General features: G+C 42.0%; 1 protein-coding gene across 1 annotated transcript in view; it reads left to right on the forward strand.

Moving 5' to 3' along the window:
* Window positions 1-27,950, forward strand: part of POU6F2 (POU class 6 homeobox 2) — a 400,577-nt gene that overhangs the window by 121,450 nt on the left and 251,177 nt on the right. The window contains exons 3-4 of the mRNA XM_055085090.1: window positions 20,604-20,695; window positions 23,962-24,190. Of these exons, the coding sequence (XP_054941065.1) occupies window positions 20,604-20,695; window positions 23,962-24,190 (321 nt within the window). The remainder of the gene's footprint in view (window positions 1-20,603; window positions 20,696-23,961; window positions 24,191-27,950) is intronic.

The following is a 27,950-nucleotide window of genomic DNA, read 5'->3' on the forward strand; positions in this document are numbered from 1 at the left end:
TTCCTCCCGGACCGGGGCACGAACCCGTGTCCCCTGCATCGGCAGGCGGACTCTCAACCACTGCGCCACCAGGGAAGCCCGTACACTCTACATTTTTTTAACGCTGGTTGCAACTCACTAAACATTTCACATCCCACTAAAGGACTACAGCCCACAGTTTGAAAATCACTGATCTAACCTGTCCTGCATGTTTAAACACATAGTATACGGTACGTCACTTGCTATGTATTCCTCCACTCACTGAAATGCAGCCTCAGTCTCCATTATTCCAGTGAAACTGCTCATACTAACATTTCTTCCTCCACTAATATTTTAATTAGCTGGTATATGTTAACATATTAAGTCTAGTGGCTGTCTTTCTCTTATTCTCTTACTCAGTCCTTCTAAAGCATTTGGAAGGCAGCTATGCTCACCACTATACCACCAACACACACCCCTCTAAAGCATTTGGCGTGACCAACTGTACTATGCTCCTACAAAATCTCTCCTTCCTTGGCCACTAGACAGTTTTGAACTCTGAGTTCTTAACTCACTCATTGAGTGTTTTCTCCTTGGTTAATTCCCGGCCTCCTCTTTTCTGCTGTAATTGTGAACCGTTGCTGCTGCCCAGAATTCTGTCTTTAAGTCATTGCTCTTCCAACGCACTTTTCCTGGGAGTTCATCCACTTTGTGGTTTTAAATACCACCTGTTTGTTGATCGTTCCTGAGTCTGTGTCTCCACCTACCCCCTCTTCCCTGAGCATCTGGCAGTATCAGCATCTCCACTGAAATCCCAGAGGCGCTTTAAATGTACTATATCCAAACCGGAAGTTTTTACTCCAGGAAAAATACAATGAGGAGAATCATGGGTTCTGTAACCTGGGTTAGCAGTAATTGACAGTATCCTCGAGACCAATAATTTTCATATTTTCTTAGCCCTGGTGATGCCAAGAGTTCTTGTAGACCACCTTCTCGTACAGCTTCCATTTGCTGAAGAGTGAATTTAAAAGTTGGCATTACTATTCATGATCCACAGTGATGAATACAACTCCTTTTTTAAAACTTATTTTTATTGAAGAGTATTTGATTTACAATGTTGTGCTAGTTTCAGGTGTACAACAAAGTGATTCTATTATACGTATATATATATATAAATATATTTTTTTTCAGATTCTTTGCCCTTATAGTTTATTGCAAAATATTGAGTTTAGTTCCCTGTGCTATAGGTCCTTGTTGGTTACTATTTTATATATAGTAGTGTGTGTATGTTAATCCCAAACTCCTAATTTAATTCCTTATTATTATTATAATACAGAAGATGCTGTGCAAATCTGAATTATTATTTCGTGTTCCAAACTGAAGTATGAACATTACCCTATTCTCAACATCAAACCACTAAGAATCCAGTATTCCACCTACCTGATGGAAAGTCCAGGATTCCCTGTCAATTCTCATAAATGCCAGGGACCTCCTTTCCCATGTGGATGGACCATTAAATCATGGACTTATTTGCACAGCAATGGAACCGTCATGAAGATTAGAGGCACTCAGTCTATTAATTTTTCTTTTTCTCAATTTCAGTTATCTTTCCCCCCTCAGGTGTGGAAAATTTGGATCAATGCCAGTTTGTTTAATTGGATTTTTAAAATAGGCACCAAAAAATATCAAGCTGTTCTTTTAAGCTCTTTTAGTGAGCTCGGCCAAATCAATTAAGCAAATTGCTTTCAAAAATACCTACCAATTCCAAATAAACCTCTTCCGCACTTCAGAGATAGTATATGCCACAGATTATGCAGAGAAAAATTTTCCAGCTGAGTTACCCACTTCTCAACACTGGGGATTTAAAAGGGAAATGCCGACACCATCTCAGCCATGGTGGTGAAGGGGTGCAGCTCTAATCCAGCAGGGCTGTTTTGACAGCGGTTAGGGAACAAGGCAATACTGGCCTGGAGATGCTTACCACACCTATGGTTGTGACCTGATTTGTTCATGCCTTTGGTGGGGCACTCAGATTAAAAATATCTGCACTCTGACTTATAAAACAAGACATTTTTCTCTCCTCTTTAATTTCCTTAAAAAAATACACGGGAAATGTGAAAACACCACCTGGGCAGAAGGTTTCATGGTTTTCTTTTTCCCATTGTTTGCCATCTCCCTTTTCGCCTACAATTTAAGAAACAGAAGCACAAGAGCTGTGCTTTCATGTGAGCAGTAATATGTAACCAGAACAAACAGAGGACATAGGAAAGGTGGAGAAAAGTTAGATATATAAGCAAGAAAAAGTGAGTTATTGATTTTATTGACTGGTCTGTTAACTTCTGACATTGCAATAAAGTCTTATTTATTTGTATACAGAAGACTCAATTACATAGATACATATCATTTTAACAACTGGGTTATTTACAGGAGAATTGCAGCTTCATAAATAATATAGACCTGGGATTTCTCAAGCTGATGTTTATCCACTGTTACCTAAGGAAGTGGTGATGGCAACGCATATCTAATATCCGTGCAGTCATTAGAACAGCATTGCAATTGGCTGGGGGAGAAGAAAGGAGGCGGGGCAAGGAACAAGAGGGAAATAAGGACAAGAGTCTCAGCCCAGCTAAAATATACAGTAAATAATCCTGGGGTAATCAGATCCAGATAGAGCTGCTCAAGTCTCCTCCTTCCTGCCAGCTCAGAAAAGCTGTCAATGGAGACCGTTGTGTGAAGGGCTCCAGGTCTTTAAACTCCCGTTCATATGGTACAAGCCATTAAGATGCAATTACAGATTTTGTTTTTTAAACATGAAGGGTATGTCTCAAAGGAAGTTTTATAAGAGTAGGGTAAATTACTCCCAAACATCTTCTCCTGATGGGGCAACTGGTGGAAATGGATATGGACATCCTGGGGCTGCCCCTGGTCCTCCAGGGGTCCCTGCAGCCTTGTTCAGGGGGGTCTCCTGAAACAACTCTTTGTTTAACTGTTAGTTTAATGCATAGCCTCCCTGCTAGGCTATAAGCCCCAAAGGCCCAGGAACTGTATCTGGTCATTATTCAGTAAATATTTGTTGGGAACGAGTGAATTAATTAAGTAACGAGGAGAAGTAGGATGACATAGCACTATTTTTATGTGTCCCTAGCATCTTGTAAAATACCTGCCACCTAGCAAGAACTTAATAATATCGTGAAGAGTGGATGATCAAAGACTAGGGTTAGGATCCCAATTTTCAGATGAGGTGGCTAGAGCTCACATTTGGTATTGGATTTGGAACTCAGACTCCAATTTTAAGACTCAGAATCCCGCAAGAATAACTGTCCTACAGAGCAAGGACCTGATTGCTCCTGGAAGCAAGTGCAGATAAAGGGCAGCTGCAAGGAAGTACAAACATGTTTGGCTACTGTGAATAATGCTGCGGTGAACATGGGAGTGTAGATTGTCTTTGAGATCCTGATTTTGTTTCCTTGGGGTATATACCCTGAAGTGAGATTGCTGGATCGTATGGTAGTTCTATTTTTAATTTGAGGAGGCTCCATACTGTTTTCCATAGCAGTTGCAGCATTTTACATTCCCATCAACAGTGGACGAGGGTTCCATTTTCTCTACATCTTTGCCAACATGTGTTGTCCTTTTTTTTTAATTACTTTTTATTTTATAAATTGGAGTCTGTCGGATTAACAATGTTGTGATAGTTTCAGGTGCACAGCAGAGTGACTCAGACATACATATCCTAACAGGTGTGAGATGATATCTCATTGTCCACAATAGCCAAGATATGGAAACAACCTAAATGTCCATCCAGGGATGAATGCATAAAGAAGATATGGTGTGTACATACAATGGAATACCATCCAAAATGGAAAAAGGAAAAAAAGGAATCCTTCCATATGCGACATGGATGGACCTGGAGGGCATTATGCTAAGTGATATAAGCCAGACACAGAAGGACAAACACTTCATGATTCCACTTATACGAAGTATCTAAAATGGTCAAACTCATAGAAACAGAGTCGAATGGTGGTTGCCAGGAGTTGGGGGTGGGGGAGGGGATTTTCTCCTCTATAGGTGCTACATTGTGCCTGTAGTTAACGATACCTTATTGTGTTGAGGGTAGATCTGATGTTACATGTCCTTACCACAATAAAGTAAAATAATATAAAATAAAATGAAACAAAACGGAATAAAGTAGTAAAATAAAATAATGAAATGAAATAAAATAAAATAGAAAATACAAACAGAATCCAGGCTGGGCTCTGAGCAATCGTTTGCTGTTCACTCACCCATAAGGGCTGTCACCACCTCCTTTTTTGCTGTTGTCCATCTCGTCCTTATTTTAAGAGTCCACCTATATATACATCTGTGCTTAGGATCCACTTAGGGGCTAAGTTCTTTTTTGGATTCACATTCAGGTGCGACCCAGCCCATGTTTAGATTCTTAGGGATCAAGTGCACCATTTTGGCCAAAGCCATGAGTGCCAGACATGGCCCTGAAAATCATACCTTCCACTTGGGAAGTATAATTTCTTTCATTCCTCTCTACCCGAGCTCGCACTTGACTGCGTGTGCTCTGTCCTGAGCTCTCTCCCCTGGGTCTGAGCTGTGAGCAGGGCCTGCACCCTCTGCCCACAGAGCCTTTGCAGACCTCTAGGGGAGGTTGCTGTTGGGTCCCGCTCCACCCTGTCTCTGTGTTCCTCTCCCGACACACCTGCGGGCTCTACCCTGCCCTCGAGGCATTGACAGTGTTTGAGGCCAATGTTCAGCATCTTTGTCAGATCAAACAGCTGTGGCCACTGTTCCCAGGCCTGCTGCCTGGAGCACTACCCGCTCTGTGGACTACAGCCCCGCTGGGCGACACACTTAGCAGTGCGGACCCCAGCGTAGAGCTCTGTCTCCCTTGAAATATAATAGTAATAAGAAAGCTCACCTTCATTGAGTGTTTACTGTGTGCCAGAAAGTTAAATTATGTGGGTTAATGTACTCAATCCTTACTTTATGAGGGAAGTACCACTGTTATTTCAGTTTTACAGATGATGTAACTGAGCAGAGAAAGATGAAGCCACTTGCTTGAGGTCCCACCTCTGGCGTGTGGTGGAGACAACAGGCAGTCCGGCTGCACCGTCTGTGCTCCTCCCCGTGAGGCTCTGCTGCTCCCTTACGGCTCTCCCCGGGGCCAGCCTTCACCACCGACAGGTCTCCTGACGCCTGGGCTGTCACCTTGCCCACCTACTCCACCCCAGGCCCTTACCACCCCCATCTGCAGACCCAGCTTTCTCCCGGAGAGGTAGAAGCTGAAGATAGGGGGGTCTCCAGTATTTACAGGTCTCACTGCCATCAGTGTGTAGGATGGATGAGAGACAGGACAGATCGGAGGTATGGTGACTGTGTCCACGGTCTGAGTGACAGTGAGGGCAGCTGAAGCAGAGAAGGGGGGGTGGTCAGCAAGGCTGGAGTGCAAGATTTGGGATATGGTGTCTGGCTGTCTGGGGGTGAAGCAGAGGGACCAGGCAAAGAGATTGGCTTCTGGAGCAAGTTAGGAGGAACCTGAGCTTTTGAGAGGGGAGATGCTGAGTTTTTTTGGACTTGTGGGAAATGTGCTGTTTAGAAACACTGGGCGAGAACTCAGAGTTTTTAGATATGGTGATTTTGATTCAGACGTCATCCTCATTGTCCAGTCTTCCTGCACTTTTTTTTTCCTTTACCTGAATTCATTCGTGGATAGTGGTTGCACATGTCTGATTTTACAGGCTCCTCTAAAGGGCGTCCTCTGTGGTCACATGCTTTCCTCTCTCCTTCTTTATCAAGATCACTTGTGATTGGATAATCACATGTCAATGTCATTTGTAGTAATGCTCCAGTAATAACTCATAGTGACAACCAACTTTGTTGAGCATTTATTTTGTGCCGGGCACAATGCTGGGCTCTTATCATTCGGTAATCTGTTTCCCTATCACAACTATAATACAGGTGCCATGACTATCTCCATTTTACAGCTGAGGAAACTTGAGATCAGAGAGGTCGAGTAACTTATCTAGAGTCACACAGATAGCACAGGTGAAGCAAAGATGAAAACGCAAGTCATTCTGACTCCAGGCTGTATTGTCGGAATATTACAGCCTGGCGCACACAGGAGGCCTTGGTGTCCTCTTCCCGAACCCAGTTTCACAGAACAAATCAGACAAGGCCAATCTGACCAGGATGGATCAGGACAAAACCAAGATCACCCCATAGCCTGTCTGAAGACAGACAAAACGAGAACATTGTCCAGACCACAAAATGACCAACTATTCACCCATCCTGGCTAATATGAGTGAATATTGCTCTTTTCCTAGTTATGACTTTAACCCCACTCTCTCTTTCCTATCTTCTACACAAGAATTATTAGAATATTCAATCATAACATAGCTCTGACTTCCAGATAGGGTCCAATCCAGAGCAAAGCCCCACTTCCTCAAACGCTCTTCAGAGCCACTCAACACAAGCCCACATCTATGTCACCTCTTCTTACTGTGATGCCCCATGGTTCCCCAGGGCGTGCATTCTCCCTCCTGTCAGTGAGTCTGTAAATCAAGTTCAGCTACATGGTGGTCTTTGGCTGAAGCATGTAGATATACACTGAAACACTCCTCATTATACACATTCTTAGATTTGCAGACAGTCCATAGCTTTGCTGATGGTGCAGCTTGAACCCCAAAACTTGACCACATGTGGGTTTGAATCCCAGCTCGTCTTCCTCCTCCTCCTTTAAAAAAAATAAGCTGTGGATGTATGTCTGTTACTTAAATTTTCTGAACCTGAGTTCTGGTATCATGGGGCTGGTATGAAGATGAAATCAGGTAACATATGTAGAATATTCTAGTCTGTTGCCAGACTGATGCTCTACAACTGTCAGTTTCTTTCCCCGATCCCTTCTTGATTGAATGTATTTCTTCTAAATAAGGCATTTTATCATATTCCAGTCATAAAAGTCTGATCCACCAAATCTTGAGGATATTTAGAGATTAAATGTAAAATTTCCAGTTTATGCTATTGCTTGTTCTCTGTGCCATAATTTATAGCTATATAAAGGCCAATGAGTACTAAAGTATTTTATTCATTCTGAGATACACAGCTTTCCTCCTCATAATTTAATGTGACATCTTAAAGGGAAAATTTTAGGATAAAAATTGGGATGTGTCTTATAATCAGTGTCATGTCATGGTTTAATTAGCAGCTTGTTTTCTTTCTTAGTGCAACATAAAATATTCATGAATTTTACATCTGTAGCATCCTAGATTTGGTATATATTTTTAAATGACTGGACAGTGCTACTTCCACTATGTCACCTTTTCACTATTGAGTTAGCGGCCGGCTCTGTTTTCTACTTCAATTCGGACACTACCATTCTAAAGCCAAAGGTAAACTCCAGAAGTAGATTTTTAAAGTATTTGGACTTAGAACCTTACCGTTATAATCTGAGTCCAAGTCATGTTTTGTAGGCATAATTTTTATAATGAGCTCTGACACAGATCCAAAAATAAGTTAATACAACAAATGGAAATTGCTATGCATTTGATCCTATCATATAATGGAGTTAAAATAATGATAAAAAAAACAATCTGAACAAGTTCTGTGAAGCTTTTGTTCTATTTGACTTTAAGTGGAACAAAATCTTCCGAACAAGAGGACAACAAGATAATGCTTTGCTAAACGGATAAAAGAATATGACCTAAGTCTATTAGTGATAGAACACTCTATGAATGCACTCAAGTTAATAGCATCTTTTAGCAATAGATACTTTTTCAATTACAGTAATGCTAAGAAATAAATAGGCTAAGCGAGAGAAAAATGGTCAGAGACACATGAATTGGACTAGTTTGGCTGTTTGGTTTTTTATAACCAATTCTCGGGGGCGGGGGGAAATCTATCCAACAATCTGTTGATGGGTCGTTAGTTTGAGTTTTTATATTCTAGATCTACTTAATCTTATTACAGATGCAGTGTTTCTTCTTTTTATTATTATTATTTTTGGCTGATTGGGTCTTTGTTGCTGCGCGAGGGCTCTCTCTAGTTGTGGCGAGCAGGGGCTACTCTTCCATGCGGTGCGCAGGCTTCTCGTTGCAGTGGCGTCTCTTGTTGCGGCTCACGGGCTCTAGGCACGCGGGCTTCAGTAGTTGTCGCACGTGGGCTCAGTAGTTGTGGCTGGCGGGCTCTAGAGCGCAGGCTCAGTAGTTGTGGCTCACGGGCTTAGTTGCTCCATGGCATGTGGGATCTTCCCGGACCAGGGCACGAACCCGTGTCCCCTGCATTGGCAGGCGGATTCTTAACCACTGCGCCACCAGGGAAGCCCGGATGCAGTGTTTCATTACCCCATCTCCAAAGAAGGTTTTGTAGCACTTGGCGATTTGTACACAGTGAGTTGTGTGACATCCTTTTCTTTCTGCACAATCTTGTGCTGTCTTGCCGTCATAGATGCTTCATTACTGTAAGGGCTTGCTAACTAGGTGTGATGCTACAGTGTCATGCAATGTAATTCCTCTGAGGGTATTTCCTTCCTGTCCTTTGCCGAGTTCTAAGTGACCCCACTTTCACCAATCTTCAGTTGTGTGCAAGAGTGATTGCAAATTCTACCCTTTCAGAGTATCTGTGTAGAAATGCAATTTTATTTCAGCTTTAAGGGGTTTAAAATTTTTATTTCCCCTTTTAAAAGTGGCACTCTGGCTACTTTGGCAAAGAATGTGGCACTCTCAGGGTAAATAACTGAAATAGAGAGGTCAGACTCTTATCTTCATGGGCCCTCACCATGGAAAAGCAGAGATATGGGTATGGAAGGAGAAGGTGTCAGGAAAATCATCATACATCACAGAGCAAGGGTATTGGGCTACATTTGGCATCAGTTTTGCTGTGTTTTAAAAGGGATACGTATGCTTCCCTTTAAGAATGTAGGAGCAGCACTTCCCACTGTGAACCTCTTCACTGGGAGTCCTCCCACGGGCCTGCACGGGGTGAGACACGCTGTAGGGTCATTACTGTGGCTGTGAGTGTGTGCCTCTTGAACGTTTGCTTTTCCTACATTCTCACCTGCCCCCGCCTGGCTTTTGTGAGAAAAGATGTAACGGTCCACTGCCAATGTCTGTGCAAAGTTGGGCGTTTTAGGTGCATGTACGCTTTAAATGCCACCCAAGGGAGGAAAGGAAGGAAGGGAGGGAGGGAGGGAGGGAGGGAGGGAGGGAGGAAAAGAGTTGTAAACTCAAAACCAGTGCTTTTCACACTTTACTGTGAGTATGAATCACCTGGGGATTTTCTTCCATGCAGATTTGGCTTCAGTGCGTCTGAGACCCCGGTGGGCTGAGACCTGCAGGTCTGCCTTCCTAGCGAGGTCCCAAGTGGCGCTTGTGCTGCTGGACCAGAGATCACATGGAGACCCTGAGCTAAATACGGCTGTCATTCTGCTCATTATGAACATTATTTTAAAGGAGACCGGGATGCCTGCTTCTTAGGAACTGGTCAGGATATGTCTGGGGAAAAAGTGGGGCACAGGAGAAGCCTGTCTCCCCCCATCATGTTCCATTTCCCTTTTTCCATCACCCACCTCCCAGACCTGGAACCTAGAGGTCCCCGGAGCCAGGGTTCACTGGGTACAGAAGAAAATACACCCCAAATACAAGTTCTGTCGTGGTGTGGGATTTATTGTGTTCTGTCTGCCTGGAACATTTCATCTGACACCTAGGGCAGAGCAAGTGTTGGGGTTCGATGGAATTTGGTTCAGATCCCAGTGCTGTTGTCCATTAACTGTGTGACTACAGGTGAGTTGTTTAAGCCGTTTAAACATCTGTTTCCACAGCTGTAAAAGGAGAATTATAATCTTGATAACACAGGGCTTCTTTGGAGATTTAATGAGAAAATGTAGCCAGAATGCTAAACAAAGTGTCTGGCCCATAGTAAGTATTTGGTGAATGCTTATAAAATATTTGAGCAGTGGAGTAGTCTAGCTGATACAGATGTGGGCCTTCCATCAATCGGATAGCCTGGGATATAGTCACCTCTCTGTCACTAACTAGGTACGTGAGTAATAAAGCTTAGTATCCTGTATAAATGGACATAATAATCATAAACACCTTACAGGGTTATTGTAAGGGTTGATAATATATGCAAAGTAATTAACGTATTATTTGGCACAGAGAACTTTATATATAAAGAAAATTATTCTGATGTCTCTACAAAAGGATAGGCAAAAGAGGAATTATTTATTCAAAAGAAGAAACATTTTAGGAGTGTTTGGTCACATATTTCTTGTGCCTAGAGGAGTGAAAGGAGAGGGCTGCTGTGATTCCTCAAATCCTACCAGGTTGACCAGAAGCTCCTGAATGCTCTGTGACAGACCAGTGTCCCTCTGCAACAAAGCAGACACTGGGCAAAGGGAGAAGGAGAAAAAAAAGTCCGATGCAATGAGTTTTTCATTAGTCTGAATTGCTTCAATTTAAAGGATTTTCCTTTAAACAGAGAACACATTCTTTGGTATGGGAGAAAGGCTTTAAAATACCTTTGTTGTAGGATCGTGCGAACGCATGGCAGTTTTAAAAAATGTTTTTCATTGGCAAAATGAAATGCCGAGGTCTTTCTATTCGCATGATCATTAACGGTCTTCTTTAACTGGACTGCCCTGTGGAGCCTCAAAGTCTGGGAAAGTCAACAGTCTGTGATGATCTAATCACCTGCTCTTCACAGTCACCGCGGATCGAGGGCCACACGCTTTCCGCATTGAGGGTCTCGGAGATCTTGTACCGCGTATGTCATCAGAAGCGACTGCACCCAGAGGCCATCATTTCCAATTGAAATAATGATTTCTTCCGTTGTGGCTCATGGCTAAATCATATTCTGAACGTCAGATCAGCAGCCTGCTTGTTGCTGAAAGGTTGTGCAGAGTTCAGACCTTTTGAAGGCATGTAGGTCTTGGAGAAGAGGGGAGACATACATCACTGTGGTTTCCAGCTGACTTCAGTCTAAGCCAGGAATTTGAGCTCATGTAACCACGATGCAGCTCTCTCTGTTTCACCCTCACCTCCTTCTCAGACTTGGGGTCCAGGTATCTGCAGGCTCTCCTTGCTTTATTGTGCTTCACTTTTTGTGATTCACAGTTACTGCATTTTTTTATTTTATTTTTTTACAGTTGAAGGTTTGTGGCTATGCTGTGTTATCAGATGATGGTTAGCATTTTTTAGAAGTCCTTTTAAATTACGGTGTGTACATTTTTTTAGAAGTAATGCTATTGCACACTTAATAGACTACAGTATAGTGTAAACATAACTTTTATAAGCACTGGGAAACGAAAGAATTTGTGTGACTCACTTTATTGCATTATTTGCTTTGTTGTGGTGGTCTGGAACTGGACCCACAGAGTCTCTGGGGTCTGCCTGCATGGGGGGCTGCTCAGCTAGGAACCTCAATAAACTGAAAACAGGTTAAAAACTCATAATGAGACTTTTGATGGGGCAGCTCTGTAGGTCTGGGGGGCCTCAAAGGAGAGCCTTGCAGATATTAGATACAAACTCAAGTGTTGCTGTAAGAGGCTGGAGGCTGGAGGCTGGGCTATTGCAAAAAGAATCACAGTGACCTCTACCCTACGACTTGTTCCCCCTGTTACTATAACGAAGGTAAGAAAAAATGGACTAGTTCCCCTTCCTTCCGCCTCATCCTCCTACCCCAACAACACACACACACACACACACACACACACACACACACCCCGAGGGATGGGCTGCAGTGTACACACACACACCCACCACACACACCCACCACACACACCCACCACACACACCCACCACACACACACACACCACACACCACACACACACACACACACACACACACACACCACACACACACCACACACACACACACCACACACACAATTTTAAAGCAGACTAGTTATCAGCTTTGACCATTTTTCAAGCATATTTAAAGTCAGTTCTCAGTAATTCTTGCACATTTTACCATGGGTAGGTAACTTGAGGGGACCCTAAATCTAGGCCAGTTATTCCACCTGAGAGTGTCTTGATCTCATCCCCTTGTTGTCAAACTTGGCAGCTGGTCAGGAGGGAAAAAAATCTGTTTATTGTTAGTGAAAGTGTAACATCGTTAGTAAACTAGGTCTACAACTGAAAGAAAAGACATCTTTTCTATGATTTTTCTTTTAAGGAATTCATGCCTCCCCATTTTAGGGACAGGTAACTGAGAATGGATAGAAAACAAAACAAAATTTTATCTTACTTTTCCAGCAAATGTGGTCACTGATAATAACATGATGATTTGTAAGTTTGGTTTCTTGTTGGAGAAAACAAGCCACGTCTAAATTCCTCTATAGACATAAACACTCTTATCAGAATTTACACTGATTTGGAAGGTGGCTCTCCAAGAGTTGTAGGTTTACGTGCAATTTTTAAAACCTGAGGACCCTTGATGAGAAGGTCCCTTGGGCAGGGCCTGCTTCATGGGCCATCAACCACTGCAGGCGCACAGGGCTCGCCACCCAGCAGGGTCCCATGTTTGGAGTTTAGGCTCTGAGGTCACCATCTTGAGATTCTTAATAATTTATCTTTGAAATTGTGTTTTGTGAGTCAAGTCCAATGGGACGACAAGAGCGTGGGGTCAGAGGCAGGGAGGCTTGGAGCCTCTGGCGGTCCAGCCACTACCTCCCTACCTCTCCAGGACAGGGCAGTTCTCAGCCACCTGCTCCCTGCCCTGGATGCCCCAGGACCCCCAGAAGCTGGAGTGCAGCTGTCACCTTCTCCCTTCTGCCCTTCTCAGTGTTCTAGACTCAGGTGCAGGGAGAGTCATAGGATCAGCATGCAATTCATCCCATCCAGGTGTCCAGCGCAGCCCAGCAAGGAGGTTGCAATCCTTTGAGTTCACCCATCTGCCGTGGATTAAGGCAGCAGCCCTGGGGAAGGGGAAGATGGACTTCCCAGCTCCAGGTTAGGGACTTGGACTTGCATTTGGCACTGAGCCCCATAAATTATGTAGCCAGCCCTCATGTAAGGTTGAGCATAGATGAAGCATAGAATCAAGCTCCCTGCATGGGCATAAAAACACAGGGTCTGCACGACCTTTGTGTCCAGGGGGCCCGTACCAGGGTCCCATCGGTAGGTTGAGAGCAAGGACTTCATCCCTGGATGCGGTGCGGTGTTGAACATGGCCCCTAGCAATGACCTTGTCAGAGGAAGTGTCCATTTCCTGGGAGAAGTGTGTTGAAATTAGCAAAGCTTCTTAGATCAAGAAGGGCATTTTAAAAATGAGACAAATCATTTTCAGGTGGTTTAAAATCTGTTTCTAAATTGTTTCAGCACACTCTGATACACATCTCCAACATTTTAAGAACAACTTTCCTGAACACCAATGTACATACATAATACATACATACACACATATGTGCATACATACACACATGCCAAGGCCCAGAGCGGACCTGCAGGAGATACAAAGGTGAGTGAGAAAGAATCTTTGCCCTGAAAGAATTTATACTCTCGTAGAGACAGCAGTGCTCAAGCATTGATCCGTACCCCAAAGCTCTCCACATGCCAACAGTGTGTCGTGGAATTTTGCTTAAGTATGTTTGATGACTGTCCCTTTTTCATCTCTTTTCTGAGAGGAAGCATTTACAGAAATTGAAAACTTTATTGGCCTGGATATCGCAGGAGTTCAGCTCTGCTTTTATGAGATGGATGTGAAAACAAATGATAAAAAATTGTTGGAGGAGACTGAAGGGAGATATAGGAAATTTTGAGAGAAAAAACCATCTTTAAAGGTTTCCAGAGCACACATAGACTAAGTCTACATGGAGGACTGAAGCAAATACTGAATAATTTTGGGAGATGTTACAAAAACATCTTCAGATAATCAAGTCCAAATAAGGGATTTGGGGGGTTTCTTGTTCTGATTTACCTAGATATCTCGAATCTCCCTTTGACTTTTAATGCTTATGTACAGCCTTTAAATAAAGATCAGCATTTTAAACCACCGAAGAAAAAATAAAATAAAATAAAACCATTGAGGACCTAGACCTCTCACACAAAGATAACTGGATTTCCCTCCATCAAAGGCCAGTTAAGTCACCTGCTAGAAGAATAAAGGTATCCATTCTTCCCATTAATGTCATCAGACATTTACTGTTCTACAGGCCTCAATGGGTGAGGTTACAAGTACTCGACAACAGAACTTGCAAAAATGCACAAACCCTAAGTTAATTAATGAATGTTTAATTTTCAAGTGTGGCTTATCTCTTTAGAGTCTCCAGTTCCACCAGGGGTCTGTGTAGTGTTCTGGACGTAAATACATGTGTGGCCAGTATCATAAAGAAATCTCAACAGGCAATAAAAAATGGCAGACAGTGGCAGTGACTTTGAAAAGATTTTTATAGACACCTCCATTCCCTCCTTGGCATTTAGTAATCTTGAAGAAATTGAAAGAAAGGGAAGTTTAATTTAGAGGGGGCTTCTGCCCCACTTAGCTGGGTTCACATGCCCAACATGAAATAATAATGCATTCAACTGTCCATCTTAAAATAAGCAACCTCTGCCTCACCTCACTCCCCAGTGAAAACAGCAAACAGTGGGTAGGAAAGGTATAAATACTAGAAAAAGCTGAGGGATCCCTATGACCTTCTTGTGATTGTTTGTGCTAATGCATAGCGGACAGAAACCCAGACTCTCCCTGTGAAGAATCGATTTGTTAAAAATGCATTGGTCGTTAATGAGGGAATCTCGTGCACTGAATATTGGAGGATGGCCAACTGAAAGTGGAACTGGTATAGTCCGATGAGCCATTCATATGTGCAAGTCTGTTTTCTCCTCAATCTGCCTCAGCCCTTGTATCCTCTTTGCAAAGGCAATGGGGTAAGGATCCAGAAAGGAGTATGCCCTCCCATGATTAAAAATGTTCTATTTGTTTCTTAAAATGACTTATTTGGAAGAGTCAACTCCAGAAAGACAGGTGTGGGCAAGGGGTAATGGTGGAGGGGGTCAGATTTAAAACTCTATCCTGGAGTGCCCATCTGTTTCACTCTTAGAGTTGCTGAGAGGTACTGAGTCTTGTTTGCCTCAGTTAATCAAAAACTCTTATACAAAAAGAAAATTGTTTTAATTTGCAAAGGAAAACTAACTTACTATGAGGAATGCAGTGATGGTCATTCAGGAACTCTGACCTTGACTTGGTGGGGGGCAGGGTGCAACTTCAGAGGCTCCCCCAGTCAGGAAGTTCCTAAAGAGAGGAGCAGGGGCCTATGGGATCACTGCCCCCACCCCAGCTACCTAGATAATTCAGGCTCTCCAGAGCAGAGAGAGCTGCCAGCCGATTTGCAGATTCTGGATACAAGGTCAACACTGGAAAGATGGTGTCCAATGAACCAGTGCTCTGACAAGCAGGCATTTTAACAATTAAAATTAAGTTTTATTGCAGTGTACCAGCCAAACTCCTAATCAGTCTTTCAGTGTCTCCAACATTTATGACTTATCCTTTCCTTAGCAGACTTCTATCAGGGGTCCCTGTGTTTACAGAAGTGACTTCTATTACATAGCTACTTTATTTTATTTATTTTAATTTCCTGGTCATCTTATTATTTATTTTTAAATTAAGCACTCAAAAATTAAAGCCCAGGGCTTCCCTGGTGGCGCAGTGGTTAAGAATCCACCTGCCAATGCAGGGGACATGGGTTCGAGCCCTGGTCTGGGAAGATCCCACATGCTGCGGAGCAACTAAGCCCATGTGCCACAACTACGGAGCCTGTGCTCTAGAGCCCGTGAGCCACAACTACTGAGCCCACGTGCCACAACTGCTGAAGCCCGCGCACCGCAGCGAGGAGTAGCCCCTGCTCACCACAACTAGAGAAAGCCCACACGCAGCAACGAAGACCCAACACAGCCAAAAATAAATAAACAAATAAATAAATTTATTTTAAAAAATTAAAACCCATTAATACACTTTGATAATGGAAAAAAACTGAATGAAGATCCAAACCTATAAATGTTATAGAAGACTAATTCATTTGCTTTTCAGCCAAAAACATGCATTAATTGCTACTGATAAAGCAAGAAAAGAAATAAATATAATGTAGCTATTTTAAATTTTTTTATGATCCCTTTTATTTATTTATTTTTGGCTGCTTCAAGCAGCATGTGGAACTTCCCCGACAAGGGATTGAACCCGAGCCCCCTGCAGTGGAAGCTCAGAGTCTTAACCACTGGGCCGCCAGGGGAGTCCTTATGATCCCTTTTAAAATCAGTTTTTACTCCTTGAAGTACCTGTGAACATTACAAAATTGATGCATCTGACATAGATTGCTAAACTAGAAGGCCACCAGGATTACGATGGAAGAATGCTCCAGGTAGAGGAGCTTGGAGGGCCAAGGGAGTAATGCTGGCTGATGACCCATCTGCTGTCGTAAAACTAATTGTATATGGCATCCTCAGTGCAGAGGAGATGCATACTTGCCTGAGCAGCATGTAAGCCACTGTTTTCTCCCCGTGGTCTTCTATCACCAGTGGAGTTTTATAAAACGTACACGTGAGCCACCCTTTGGATGCTCTGAAAGTAGCCTCATGAGGGATGTGAACCTCTGTGTCTTCAGGAAGCTCCACAGACCATTCTGATTCATAGGCCTGGGTAAGAGCTGCCGGTCTAAGCTATGGTCTGGGTGAGAATTTGGGAGCAAATTGCCAGTCTCTTTGTGCCATATTACCTGGTCATGCTACCAGGGACTAAAGGAAGGATTACCTGTGCACATCTCACTTCATAGGCTCTTTAAAGACCTGACCATTTAGTTCAGATCCAAACATTTATCAACTGGTACAGAGCACACAGTTAGGATGGTGTGTGAGGAAACACGGACAACACACCTAGGCATGGGCCTTTGTGTTGAGTTACCTGGGGCAGGTAAATATGATGGGCAAATTAAATAATACTAAATATTGTATTAAATATAAATTAAATCTTATTAACTAATGGTAGTCAAGAGAAAGAGCACTTTTGTGACAAGCATGCACTGTTCCCAGACATTTACAAATATATGTGCTCACTTAATCCTCACCATAGCAACCCTATGAATGACATACGATTATTTTCCTGGGTTTTTACAAGAGGAAGCTAGTGTGTATATAAGTAAACTGGAAAACCAGCCCAAGTTCACCCAACTAGTTAAGGGGCAGGGCTAAATCTCAGTGCAAGGAGAGTTTCAAATTTAAGAGTCCTTGCTTTTAACCTGTACACCAAACTGCTATTACTATCTAAATTGGAATAGATAAGTAATAAGGACCTACTATATAGCACAGGGAATGCTACTCAGTACTCTGTAATGACTTATATGGGAAAAGAATCTAAAAAAGAGTGGATATATGTATATGTATAACTGATTCACTTTTGCTGTACACCTGAAACTAACACAACATTGGAGTAAATCAACTATACTCCAATAAAAATTTAAAAAACAAACAAACAAAAAAAAACAAAAAATCAGAATTACAGTCAAATTTGCTAGGAAGCTAATAATTTAGAGATAATTTCCAAAGTTTGTGCTAAATAAGAGTAACTAGTGAAGTGGATGCCCATATCTATTTTAAAGGAATTGTACCAGCCCCCAATTAAAAGCCCAACCTCTATTTCCATTGAGTGAATATTCAGTCAATGGTGAATGATGCCTACATTAAAAGCTGGGCATAAACCAGTGAACACAGGATCTGCCCTCCTGGAGCTCACAGCTGCTGCCTGAAAATCCTAGACTCTTAAATTCAGAACAGCCCACAGAGAGCTTTCTGGGCTGCTTTGACCTCCTTGATCTCCTAGCATATCTCCTAGGACCCTGGTCAGGAGGAACCTGCCCAACCCATTTAAGTTCACATTTTCATATCTGTGCCTGTACATAACCTCAAATTCTCTGCTAACTTACGGCTGAGCGCTGCTTCAGAGCGCTCTGAAACTCTTAGCCAACGTCATTTATTCATTCTGATTACTGGATCCCCCTTCTGGCTCTGAGAAGGCCCCTGATTTGGGAGCCGCCTTATGACCCACACAGCTTAGTTTACGGTCTTACAAGGTTAAGTGTGATACATGTGTTTGGGGAAGATGGAGATGCGTATTAAGAAGAAACACTACTTTTTGATCCAGGCAGGAGAGCATACATAATCTCCTCTAGAGCCTGTGAAAGACTTCATTTTACACATGAAATTGTGTCGAATTGCCCTGGACTGCGCTGAACATGGTTTTTGAGAATAACCAGCCTCAAAACAAGCTGCTGTGCACTGGTGAGAGCCTCCAGCAACAGAGAATAAAATGTAAGCAAATGTAATCTGTGTCAAGTTACAGGTAACAAAGACACAATCTTGTTGACATAGTGCCTGGATGGGACAGATCCCAAACATTACCATGATGTGTCACCAGGAACAGAATCAAAAAGTGAGCCCGGTATGCATGAAAGAAGTATGAGACAGAAGGGCCTGGCATAGTATAGAAACATTTTTGATTAAGATATATGTTTTTTAATTGTGTAAAAAGATTTTTCTCTCTTTCTCTGTGCATTGTCAAACTTTTTCACAGTCAGACATAAAAATCCATGTCTGGCAAGCATAAAGAACAAACCAATTTTTTAAAAACATTTTCATAAACTAAACCAAAGCAGGTTTTTAACCATTTGAGAATTTTCATTAATTGACCAAAAGATCACTTTGGGACCTGGTTAGCTCCATAAAAGTAAATAAAACTCTACTGAGAATTCTAAGGCAAAATAGGTCTTGTAAGTCTATTAGTAAGAACTGAAGAACTGTGAGAACTGAAGTTGTGAGATTTACACTGCATAATGCACCTCCCAGTTTAAAATGCCCTGCTACTCAAGCATGATAAATAAATCAAATATTAAAAATTTAGAAGAAAGGTCTCCTGCATGTTATGGGGAAATTGTGGGCATCTTACGATGGGCCATCTTACCCTTGTTATTAAATGACAGCGATCATTAAAATGCCAAACATATTTTGACAGAATTCACTTTATAAAATGTCAGCAAGTCTGTGTTTTTATTAGTTTGTTCCAAATCAATTTAGAAATTTCAATAGAATGCTTGTAAGTATTCCCCAAGCAATGTCCATTCTTGACTTTCGGCACAAAAAAATATTACAAATTAATCAGATTTTCAGATTTCTGCATAATGGCTTTGCACATTTATTGCTTAATCCTATTATAAAATGCTGTTATGATTGACACACGGCTGTGGAGATAGAAGTCAATTGAATAATACGTAGCAGTCAATTTTATTTGTAGCTTAATGTGCTGAAGTATTTTTTTCCACATTTCCATTATTTATAAGTCTGTCCCTTTGGAGACTATATAGAAGAATTTGTTTTAAATGAGCTAATAATACCTTCTTTAAAATTTATAAGTGTGACAGAATCATACCTTTTTTTTCTTGGTCATCCACGGCACGCCAGTAAACAAGGTTTGGATTGTCTTCCACTTGCTATTCATGGGACAAACGTCAGGAAAGGGGATCTGGTTAAGGATGGCTTGGAATTGGATTTCAGTCACCAAGAAAACAAAAGCTACCAACTAAGACCCCTCAAAAATGGCTGCTAGCTTTATTTATTTGTTTGCTTGCTTATTTATTTAGCTATTTATTGTTACTGCCACTATATCACCTTCTATGGTTTGTCCTGAAACAAAGCACATAAGCACACACAGAGAAACAATAATGTTTAAGAAAGTTTGAAAGATCTGCTGTTTTGGTGGAATTTCATTTTTCCTGCTTTAGCATCCAACAGGATTCTAGCAAAGGAAGTACATTATGTTCTATGCTCACCACAGGGGGTATCCCTGGGGGTAGTGTGGGGGTCAGTTAGCACCCAGGAAATTTGCTTAAGGAGATGCATGTGCTTTTTAGGACATAAGGGGCCACCAGCAAGGACGTACCGTAGAGCACAGGGAACTCTACTCAGTATTTTGTAATAACCTATAAGGAAAAAGAATCTGAAAAAGAATGTGTGTGTATATATATATATATACACACACACACACACACACACACACACACACATATATATGCATGTATAACTGAATCATTGTGCTGTACACCTGAAACTAACATGACATTGTAAATCAACTATACTTCAATTTAAAAAAAAAAAGAAAAAAAGGCTTTGTTTTTAGGAAAACGCATCCATAAGATTCAGTACCTGAAGTGTGTATGGAGAAAGGGCTTAAGGGTACGAAGCCATATTAAGGGATAATATAGATGTGCTTGGTCGTGTCTGGGATCACGCTTTCTCTGGCTTTGGGAAATTAGATTAGCTGTTGCCCGCCTATGCATAAAGGATGCAGTTTCCCACACCGGGGCCATGTTGGCACACCCCCTGCAAACTGATGTATAATGCAAGCCTATTAGTGCGACTGATGATGGTGTCACTTTCTCTGCTGTCACAGCCTTCTCCCTCCTAGGATGACTTTGTCCATCCCGAACGTCCGTTAGCATAATGTATGCAGTTGACAAGTGATTTGAGCACTGGAGCTATTGGTAAAGCACTCTGGCATATCATCTGTGCCTTAATGTTATGTGACATCACAGGAAAACGGGGTCATGGGCAGTTCCCGGGCTGGATCTTACATTAAGGGTGCACTTCTCTTTTGAATTCCAGGGGCCAGAGGAAACCCGGCACTGTCAGACCCAGGCACCCCTGAACAACACCAGGCCAGTCAGACCCACCCCCCGTTCCCGGTTGGTCCACAGGTCAGTATCTCTCAACTGCTGCATGTAGGATGGTTTAACCATATAAATAACCAAATAAATAATAATGAGTTAAAACCAATTAACTCCAACAGAGCAAAGATGGTGATAAATTTTTGTATGGGAAACTGTATGGCTACATTATTTATTAAATACCATCAAGAAAAAAAAAATGTGTTAGCAGAACTCTTCTCTCTTTTTAAAGGGAATGTTGATTTTAATCATTTGGAAACATTTTTTCTTCTTAAAACCCACTACAATTGCGCTGTTGGTTATCATGCAGTTTTCTGCAAAGTAAAACTTTAATGACTGGAGTGTGAAGAAAATTAAGTTATTTCAACCTTACTGTAGCCGTTTTTGAAATACAAGATGTGATTTAATACAAAAAAGTTAATGCAATTTTAATGCAAGTTCAGCTTATTGGGTTTGACAATACTGTACATCATATATAGCTCCTGCATTAATAAAGAAATACATTCATTATTATTTAAAGTCCAATATTTGTTTTTTGCAGCCTGGTGTGGTTATATGGAGATGTAGAACACAATTGTAAAAGGCTGGGCTTTTTTTTTTAACCTCTGTCATTTAGTGTGACGTTCTCAGAGTTCACCCACTTTTATAGAAAAAGAAGCTGATCCTTGAGCCTTTCTCTCTCTCTGGTTGTCATTGTGGTTCCAGGAAATTAATCACTTTCCGCACTTTAGGGCTCGTCAGTTCCAAGCTTGAAAACCCAAGTTTAGAGCTTGAGTTGGTCTTGATTTTCTTGTTCCAGCCCCTGCCAGGTCTCCCTATGGCCCCAGATTCCAAAGCCCATCTCAGAGCATGAATACCTCTGTGCTCCAGACGGAAAGCCTGGGTTGATGCCTGATCTCTTGTGGAGCCCTAGAGGGAGTTTGACTGGGCATCTCAGAAGCCAGCTTCTGAACGCCTTGCCCGTTCTAATTTCATGCTCGTGACGTTGTGTGTGTGTGTGTGTGTGTGTGTGTGTGTGTGTGTGTGTGTGTGTGTGAACATACCAGGGGTGACAAACTCCAGTGCCTCCAGGTTAGAAACATAGCACGACAGACCCAGACAGTGAGAAGCAGGGGACACTGGGACAAAGTGGACAGTGGATGCCCTGCTGTAAGCCCATGAATTCAATTAAAAAAATGCTGCAGGCCCCACCGTCCAAATCTGTGGCCTGCTTACAGTCTGAAGACTGCCCATTTGCCTTCCCTTTCATAATGGTATCACTACTGTCCGTAATATGATGCCAGCAATCTGAAGACCAATTTATCATTTTGTACTTATTCCTAAAAAATGTTTGCTTTGCCCTTTAGTGTAACTTTTCACTGGGACAAAGTGGACAGTGGATGCCCTGCTGTAAGCCCATGAATTCAATTTAAAAAATGCTGCAGGCCCCACCGTCCAAATCTGTGGCCTGCGTACAGTCTGAAGACTGCCCATTTGCCTTCCCTTTCATAATGGTATCACTACTGTCCGTAATATGATGCCAGCAATCTGAAGACCAGTTTATCATTTTGTACTTATTCCTAAAAAATGTTTGCTTTGCCCTTTAGTGTAACTTTTTTTTTTTTTTTTAGAGAGGCACAGTTACTTTGTGAGAATTTAGTAAAGTCTAGCAGAAACATTAGGAGCTGGGCCCACGGAATCCAGAGCAGTGGTTCTAAGACTAAGATGGATGGAGTCCCAGTGCTTCTTCGGAGGGCTCCCCGGAAGGGGCCTTGAGGGGGGACTTAGGGAATGGCCAGAAAGTGGACTCAGCCATCCCCCACTCTTCAAACAGAGCCACCCCCCTTCTCCAGATCTGTTCCGTGTATTGAGAGGGAGTGAAACATGGGCTCTGGAGCAGCCTGGCTGGATTGGAATCCCCCCACCCCTCTGGATATGTGACTTTGGACAAGTAACTAACTCAGTATGTCATTGATAGGACATCAGAGTTCATACACATTAAAATAGTGCCTGGCTATTAAATATTGGGCTTTGTACTATACCTACACTGAGCTACCTTTTACTTTATAGAATCATACTGCGTTAAAAACAAAAGAAGTTGAAACTCCCCAATGAGAGTCTTTTATCAGCTCCTCTAGAAGAAAAATGGGCATATGGGATTAGATCTTAAATGGCTCCTGCAGGGGTGCAATGGAAGTCCCGGATGAAGGGTGCTAAGATCAGTGACCCCTTCAGTCATCTAGCCTGGTTGGACAAGGAATCCTTCCTACATCATCCTGAAGACCCCCACCCGAGCTCACACCTGAGCTCAGATACACCTAGTGCCCAGAAGTGCACACCTATGTGGCTGCCTTTCCATATCAAACAATGGCTATTGGATAGTGGATATAAACATGTGTTTTTAATGTCATTTTAACAGGGCAAAGAATGTTAGTGTAATAACAAAGGACATTTTTTAAAGCTTTTCAAATTTATCCACATCAAATATATTTGTTTTTCTATATTCCTTTTTAGATCTTGTCATTATACATATATAATTTTACCATTTAATAATGATTTGATCATCATCACTTGCTTAATTATTATCCAGTTAATTTTATATATTCTCATAAACATTTTTTATTTTTCTAGAGGTGTCAGAATGATCCATTCTAAAGACTATATAATATCTTACTAAGTTTAGTACTATCAATATAACAAACTGTTTTTCAACATTTATGTATTTTAAAATGTAATGCATATTTTCATTCATTTATATATTTTTTAAAAATTGTGTCTTCAGAAGCATATCCCAGGAGTATGTTCTAAGTCAAAAGGGGATGAATATTTTTGTAGCCCTTGATATGGACTGCTTTCCAAAAGGTTTATGCCAGTCCACCTGTCCTAAATCCATATAATGGTGTCACTACAGACTTAACAGCGTTGCATAAAGAAAATAGTATTTCATTGCTCTTTTGAACCAATAAATTCCACTGATTCCAATGAGTTCTTTTTGGAAAAACAGAATAAATTAGCAGAGAGTTTCAAATATATAAGAGTAGGATCAAGTGAAAATCCATGGAAGAATAATACATGTGTAGGTTATTACTTTGAAAGGTATTTGAGCTTTCCAAACCGAATGAAATTTTCCAAAAAGACTAATGAAATACAATTTCAGTTTTTTTCCTACAAGTCAATCTTTTTTTCTGGAATAGAACATGTCTCTTTGCTACTTGTTCAGGAACTTTCTGACCCAGCTTAAGTGGAAGAAGAATGCTCTGACCACCCATGTCTTGGTTCCACTGGAAAGTGAGCTGGGATTTTGTGTTTCCTTGCAGCCACTTCTGACGGCCCAGCAGTTAGCCTCTGCTGTCGCCGGTGTGAGGCCGGGAGGCACGCCGGCCCTCAGCCAGCCTGTCCTCATCCCCTTCAGCATGGCCGGGCAGCTGGGAGGGCAGCAAGGGCTGGTCCTCACACTACCCGCTGCGAATCTCACCAACATCCAAGGGCTGGTAGCAGCAGCTGCGGCCGGAGGCATTATGACTCTGCCACTGCAAACTCTACAAGGTAACCCACCGTGTCTCTGTGTCGTGTAGGGCTCCATCCACTGGCCCGTGCTCTCTGAAGTGGACAAGTGCCCTGAATGTTGAATGTAGTTCAGAGCTGCTTCCACCATAAAGGCTATGAAAGGCTTATGTAAGAAGCAAAGTTTTCAAGGTGTCCGTGAATCCTGAGTTTGCTCAAGCCATGGGCTTTATCAGTCCTCATGTCTTAACGTTGACTTGAAACCTTTCAGGTCTTCTGGAAGCATTTATGAGCAATCATTGCATGACACATCAAAAACTTAGATGTAAAATGATCGTGATGTTATTTGAGGACCTGAATTATAATCTCATGAGTTCTTCAATTTAGCCATCTGCAAAGAAAGGTTAGACATTACTTGTTTGTGTGTGAAGTGTTTGGAACATTTCAAATACAAGGTATCATTTGGAATAATTAACTTATTATTTTTCTTACTAAGTATATTTTAGTTATAATTATTAAACAAAAATTATGTTATTTGAGGTCATCTTTTGTAATGAGAAAAATAGACTTATATAGAGAGCTCTTATCTAACGTAATCATGGGCATATAATAAGAGTTGGACTCTCCTCAGGAAGAGTAGTGCTCTTGATATCATGAAGGTTTTAACTTTTCTTTAAAAGATTTGGTCACACTGACTGATAGACTGATTTACAAAAGAGTGTCGGAGGAAGAACTATTATGATGGAGAAACAGCTTGAATGTGATGAGGATGCCTAAAAAAAGGGAAGACAAATTTATTTTGGACTGGTCAAAGAAGTTGTTTCTCCACTGATAGAAGTGTTAGCAATTAAAATTTTTTTTTTTTTTTTTTTTTTACAGAGTGAGAGTTTGGTTGGGCAAGTTATCGTAATAAAAATTTAAGGTACTTTTTTAGTTGGTCATAAGTCAGGGCTCCTTATAACCTATTAAAATGGTCAGAGTGTCAGTCCATAGATTAAGGAATAGACCAAGTAAGACCTGGTTAACTCTTGACCCAAACTTCTTTACACACCCTGTGTTTTAATATCCCACCCGTTGTTGCCACTTCTTGACTTTCACTTTAATGTTTAAAACAAAGTCTCTCTTCTACCATTAAATTGTGCCAAGAAACCTGCCATTCATAAATCATGCATGCCTGGGACTCGCTAATGCACAAACTTTGCTAGTTTCAAATCTGAGAGTGCCTGGGAAGCCAGGATCTCAAGATTAAGCAAATAAGGCAGGAATAAACAAGGTGAAAGCAAAAGCAACAAAGTGTAGGGAGAGGCTTTTTAATGTAGGTGGGTGATGAAATCTTAATGAAGAAAGGGGCATTATCAAAATGTAGCCTTCCATTTGGAACATTTGCCCTTATGGGAATATTGAATGTTATAAATAAACATAAGCTCACAGAGCTCCTAGGTCGTGAATTAATCCTGCTTGGTTAAAGTGGCTGCCGAAGACAGAGTCCAAAAAAAGCAGGCTTGTTATCTCTTTATTAAGGTTTGGTGTTCTTAGGATTTTAGTACCTGGTTATTTTTAAGGGTTCAACATGAGTGACTGGTCCAACGTGGACCTCCATCAAAATTTTCTCTCTTTTTAAAAAAAATATCAAATTTAATATTAGTTTATAGTTTGGAATTTGGTTCTTTTTGGCTCCTTTGGTTTCAGAAAATGAATCCTAATATTGGTATCCTGATTAAGTAGTTTCAGTAAGAGTACCAGCTCTTTTAATCCCCTGGTGCTTCTCACACAATTTCCCTGTTGGCCTCATCTTCAGAAGAGTATTGGAGTTGATGGCCAAGCTCTTGTCTACTACACAAGCCCAAGGGGCTATTTCTCCCTTTGTCTCCATCTTTGAAATCTCAGTGATGCTGGAGGCGAGTCAGGAGGTCGTTACGAAAGCACCTCCCAGTTGCAAGTCAGCCAGTTATGGGAAAAGCTTCCTAGTTATTCTTAACCCTCACGCTCTTCCTCCAAACACCTTTCTTCTTTGATATCCTTATGAATGAATCCCAACTCCTAAATTACTGTTACGGTCCAGGAAATTTCTCCCTTCCAGTTTCCTTCAGCTTTTTGTTCCTTTCATATCTTCCCACATAAGTTCTTCACCACCCAGACCTCATTAGTCTGAAAAGGGACCAGCCACCCTGATTTGCCAGGGACTGGGGGTTTTCCTGGGGCCATGTAACATTCACTGTTGAAACCAGCAAAGTCCCAGGCAAACCAGAAAGAGATGGTCATCCTGCAAAAATTCCAAGGGCAATAAGGATGGGAGTCAGCGAAACGTCTCATCTCTGCAAGTTGTCCAAGATCAGGGTCTGCCACCTGAAGGACAATGCCGATCCATCATCTTGTTGGCCAGCAGACAACCCAAGGATGATCTCACCGCCCTTTGCAAACCTACTGTGGCCCTTAACAATCCCTTGGCCACGTCTGCAGCTTGTGTAGCTCCCCAGGTTATGTCACGGAAGGTAGTGGGACTCAGGATGGTGGGTGATGGCGGGTGGCCAGAAAGTTATCTGCTGGGGTCCTGATTGACTTTGAGACTGAGCCAGTCCTAGAAGTCCTTGAGTCTCATCCTTTTTCAAGGGTGGTGTTCCTGTAAATGGGTTATAATACCTGAGAAGGAGTCCTTTCACAAATTAATACAACCGGCGGGGTAGCATGCTCTGCCCCCTCCCCATGGCCTGCTTCTAGACAATGAAAATGGAACCTCAGTCCAAGGCTTTTAAGAATCTTTGTAAACAACCAGTAAGTCTGCCCACCTATAATAGCTAGCCCACCTTCTCGCGTGATTTTACAAGACAAATTTGATTCGTCAGTGTGAGGGGGAGGGACTGAATGTTCAACACTTCTGAAGTAGGACCTGTTTCCATAGGAGGCACTTAGTTCTGGATGGTTCCCCTTTTCCTCATTGTGAAGCGTTAAGATTTTATTCACGAAATAAGTCTGCCAACTGGAATTGTCTTTGATTATTCCCCAACTTTCCTGCCCAGTCCTTCAGCCTATGCATTCTTCTAGCTCAAAAGCTACAAATTTGCTAAGAAAAAAAAAAAATGACATCAGCTTCTTAATGGTTTGGAATCCCAGGAATAAATTTTCAAGTATCTTCCTCTTTACTGAAGGGCTTGAGAGCCGGTTCATTTACGTTCCCTATCAAGTGACATGGAGTAGCTCTCAGAGCCTCGGAGGCCGTGATCCCTGCATGTATTTTAATGAGCACTAATGACACATTACACGAGAGCAGCTCCTCCCTGCTCAGGCCGCGGGGATCCCATCTCAGTCTCTTTCTCTGTGCGTGGTCCCCAGACCAGCGGCATCAACGTCTTATCAAGGCTCCATCCCAGACACCCTGAACAGAATCTGCGTTCTTACAAGGAGCCTCCTATGCACACTCAAGTTTAAGAAAGCCTGCTCCAAGGAGCTTTTTCAAAATTCATTTGGCCCTCCCCCACTATCTCCAGCAGCGTCCTCCAGTCTCCCAGCATCTTAGGATCACCGGGAGCCGTGCGACTGTGATAAGCACCGTCACTAATTCTCCTGATCTCTCTCACCACCCCAGGCCTCTAAATGACGATAATGACCAAAAGGAATAATTTATTTGAGAACGTGTCCGCTTCTGTCAGGACAATGATATCCCCAACACCAAGAGGTATTCCCTTGTATAATTAAAACACAGGGAAGCCCTTGTTCTGAGATTTTATCCAGGAAAAGCTTTGCATCCTGAAAAAGAGACCACATTGCCCTGCAGGAAACCCGTAAACCCGTCTGCACAGCCTGG

The sequence above is a fragment of the Physeter macrocephalus genome, chromosome 5, assembly GCF_002837175.3.
Source record: "Physeter macrocephalus isolate SW-GA chromosome 5, ASM283717v5, whole genome shotgun sequence".
Lineage (NCBI taxonomy): Eukaryota > Metazoa > Chordata > Mammalia > Artiodactyla > Physeteridae > Physeter > Physeter macrocephalus.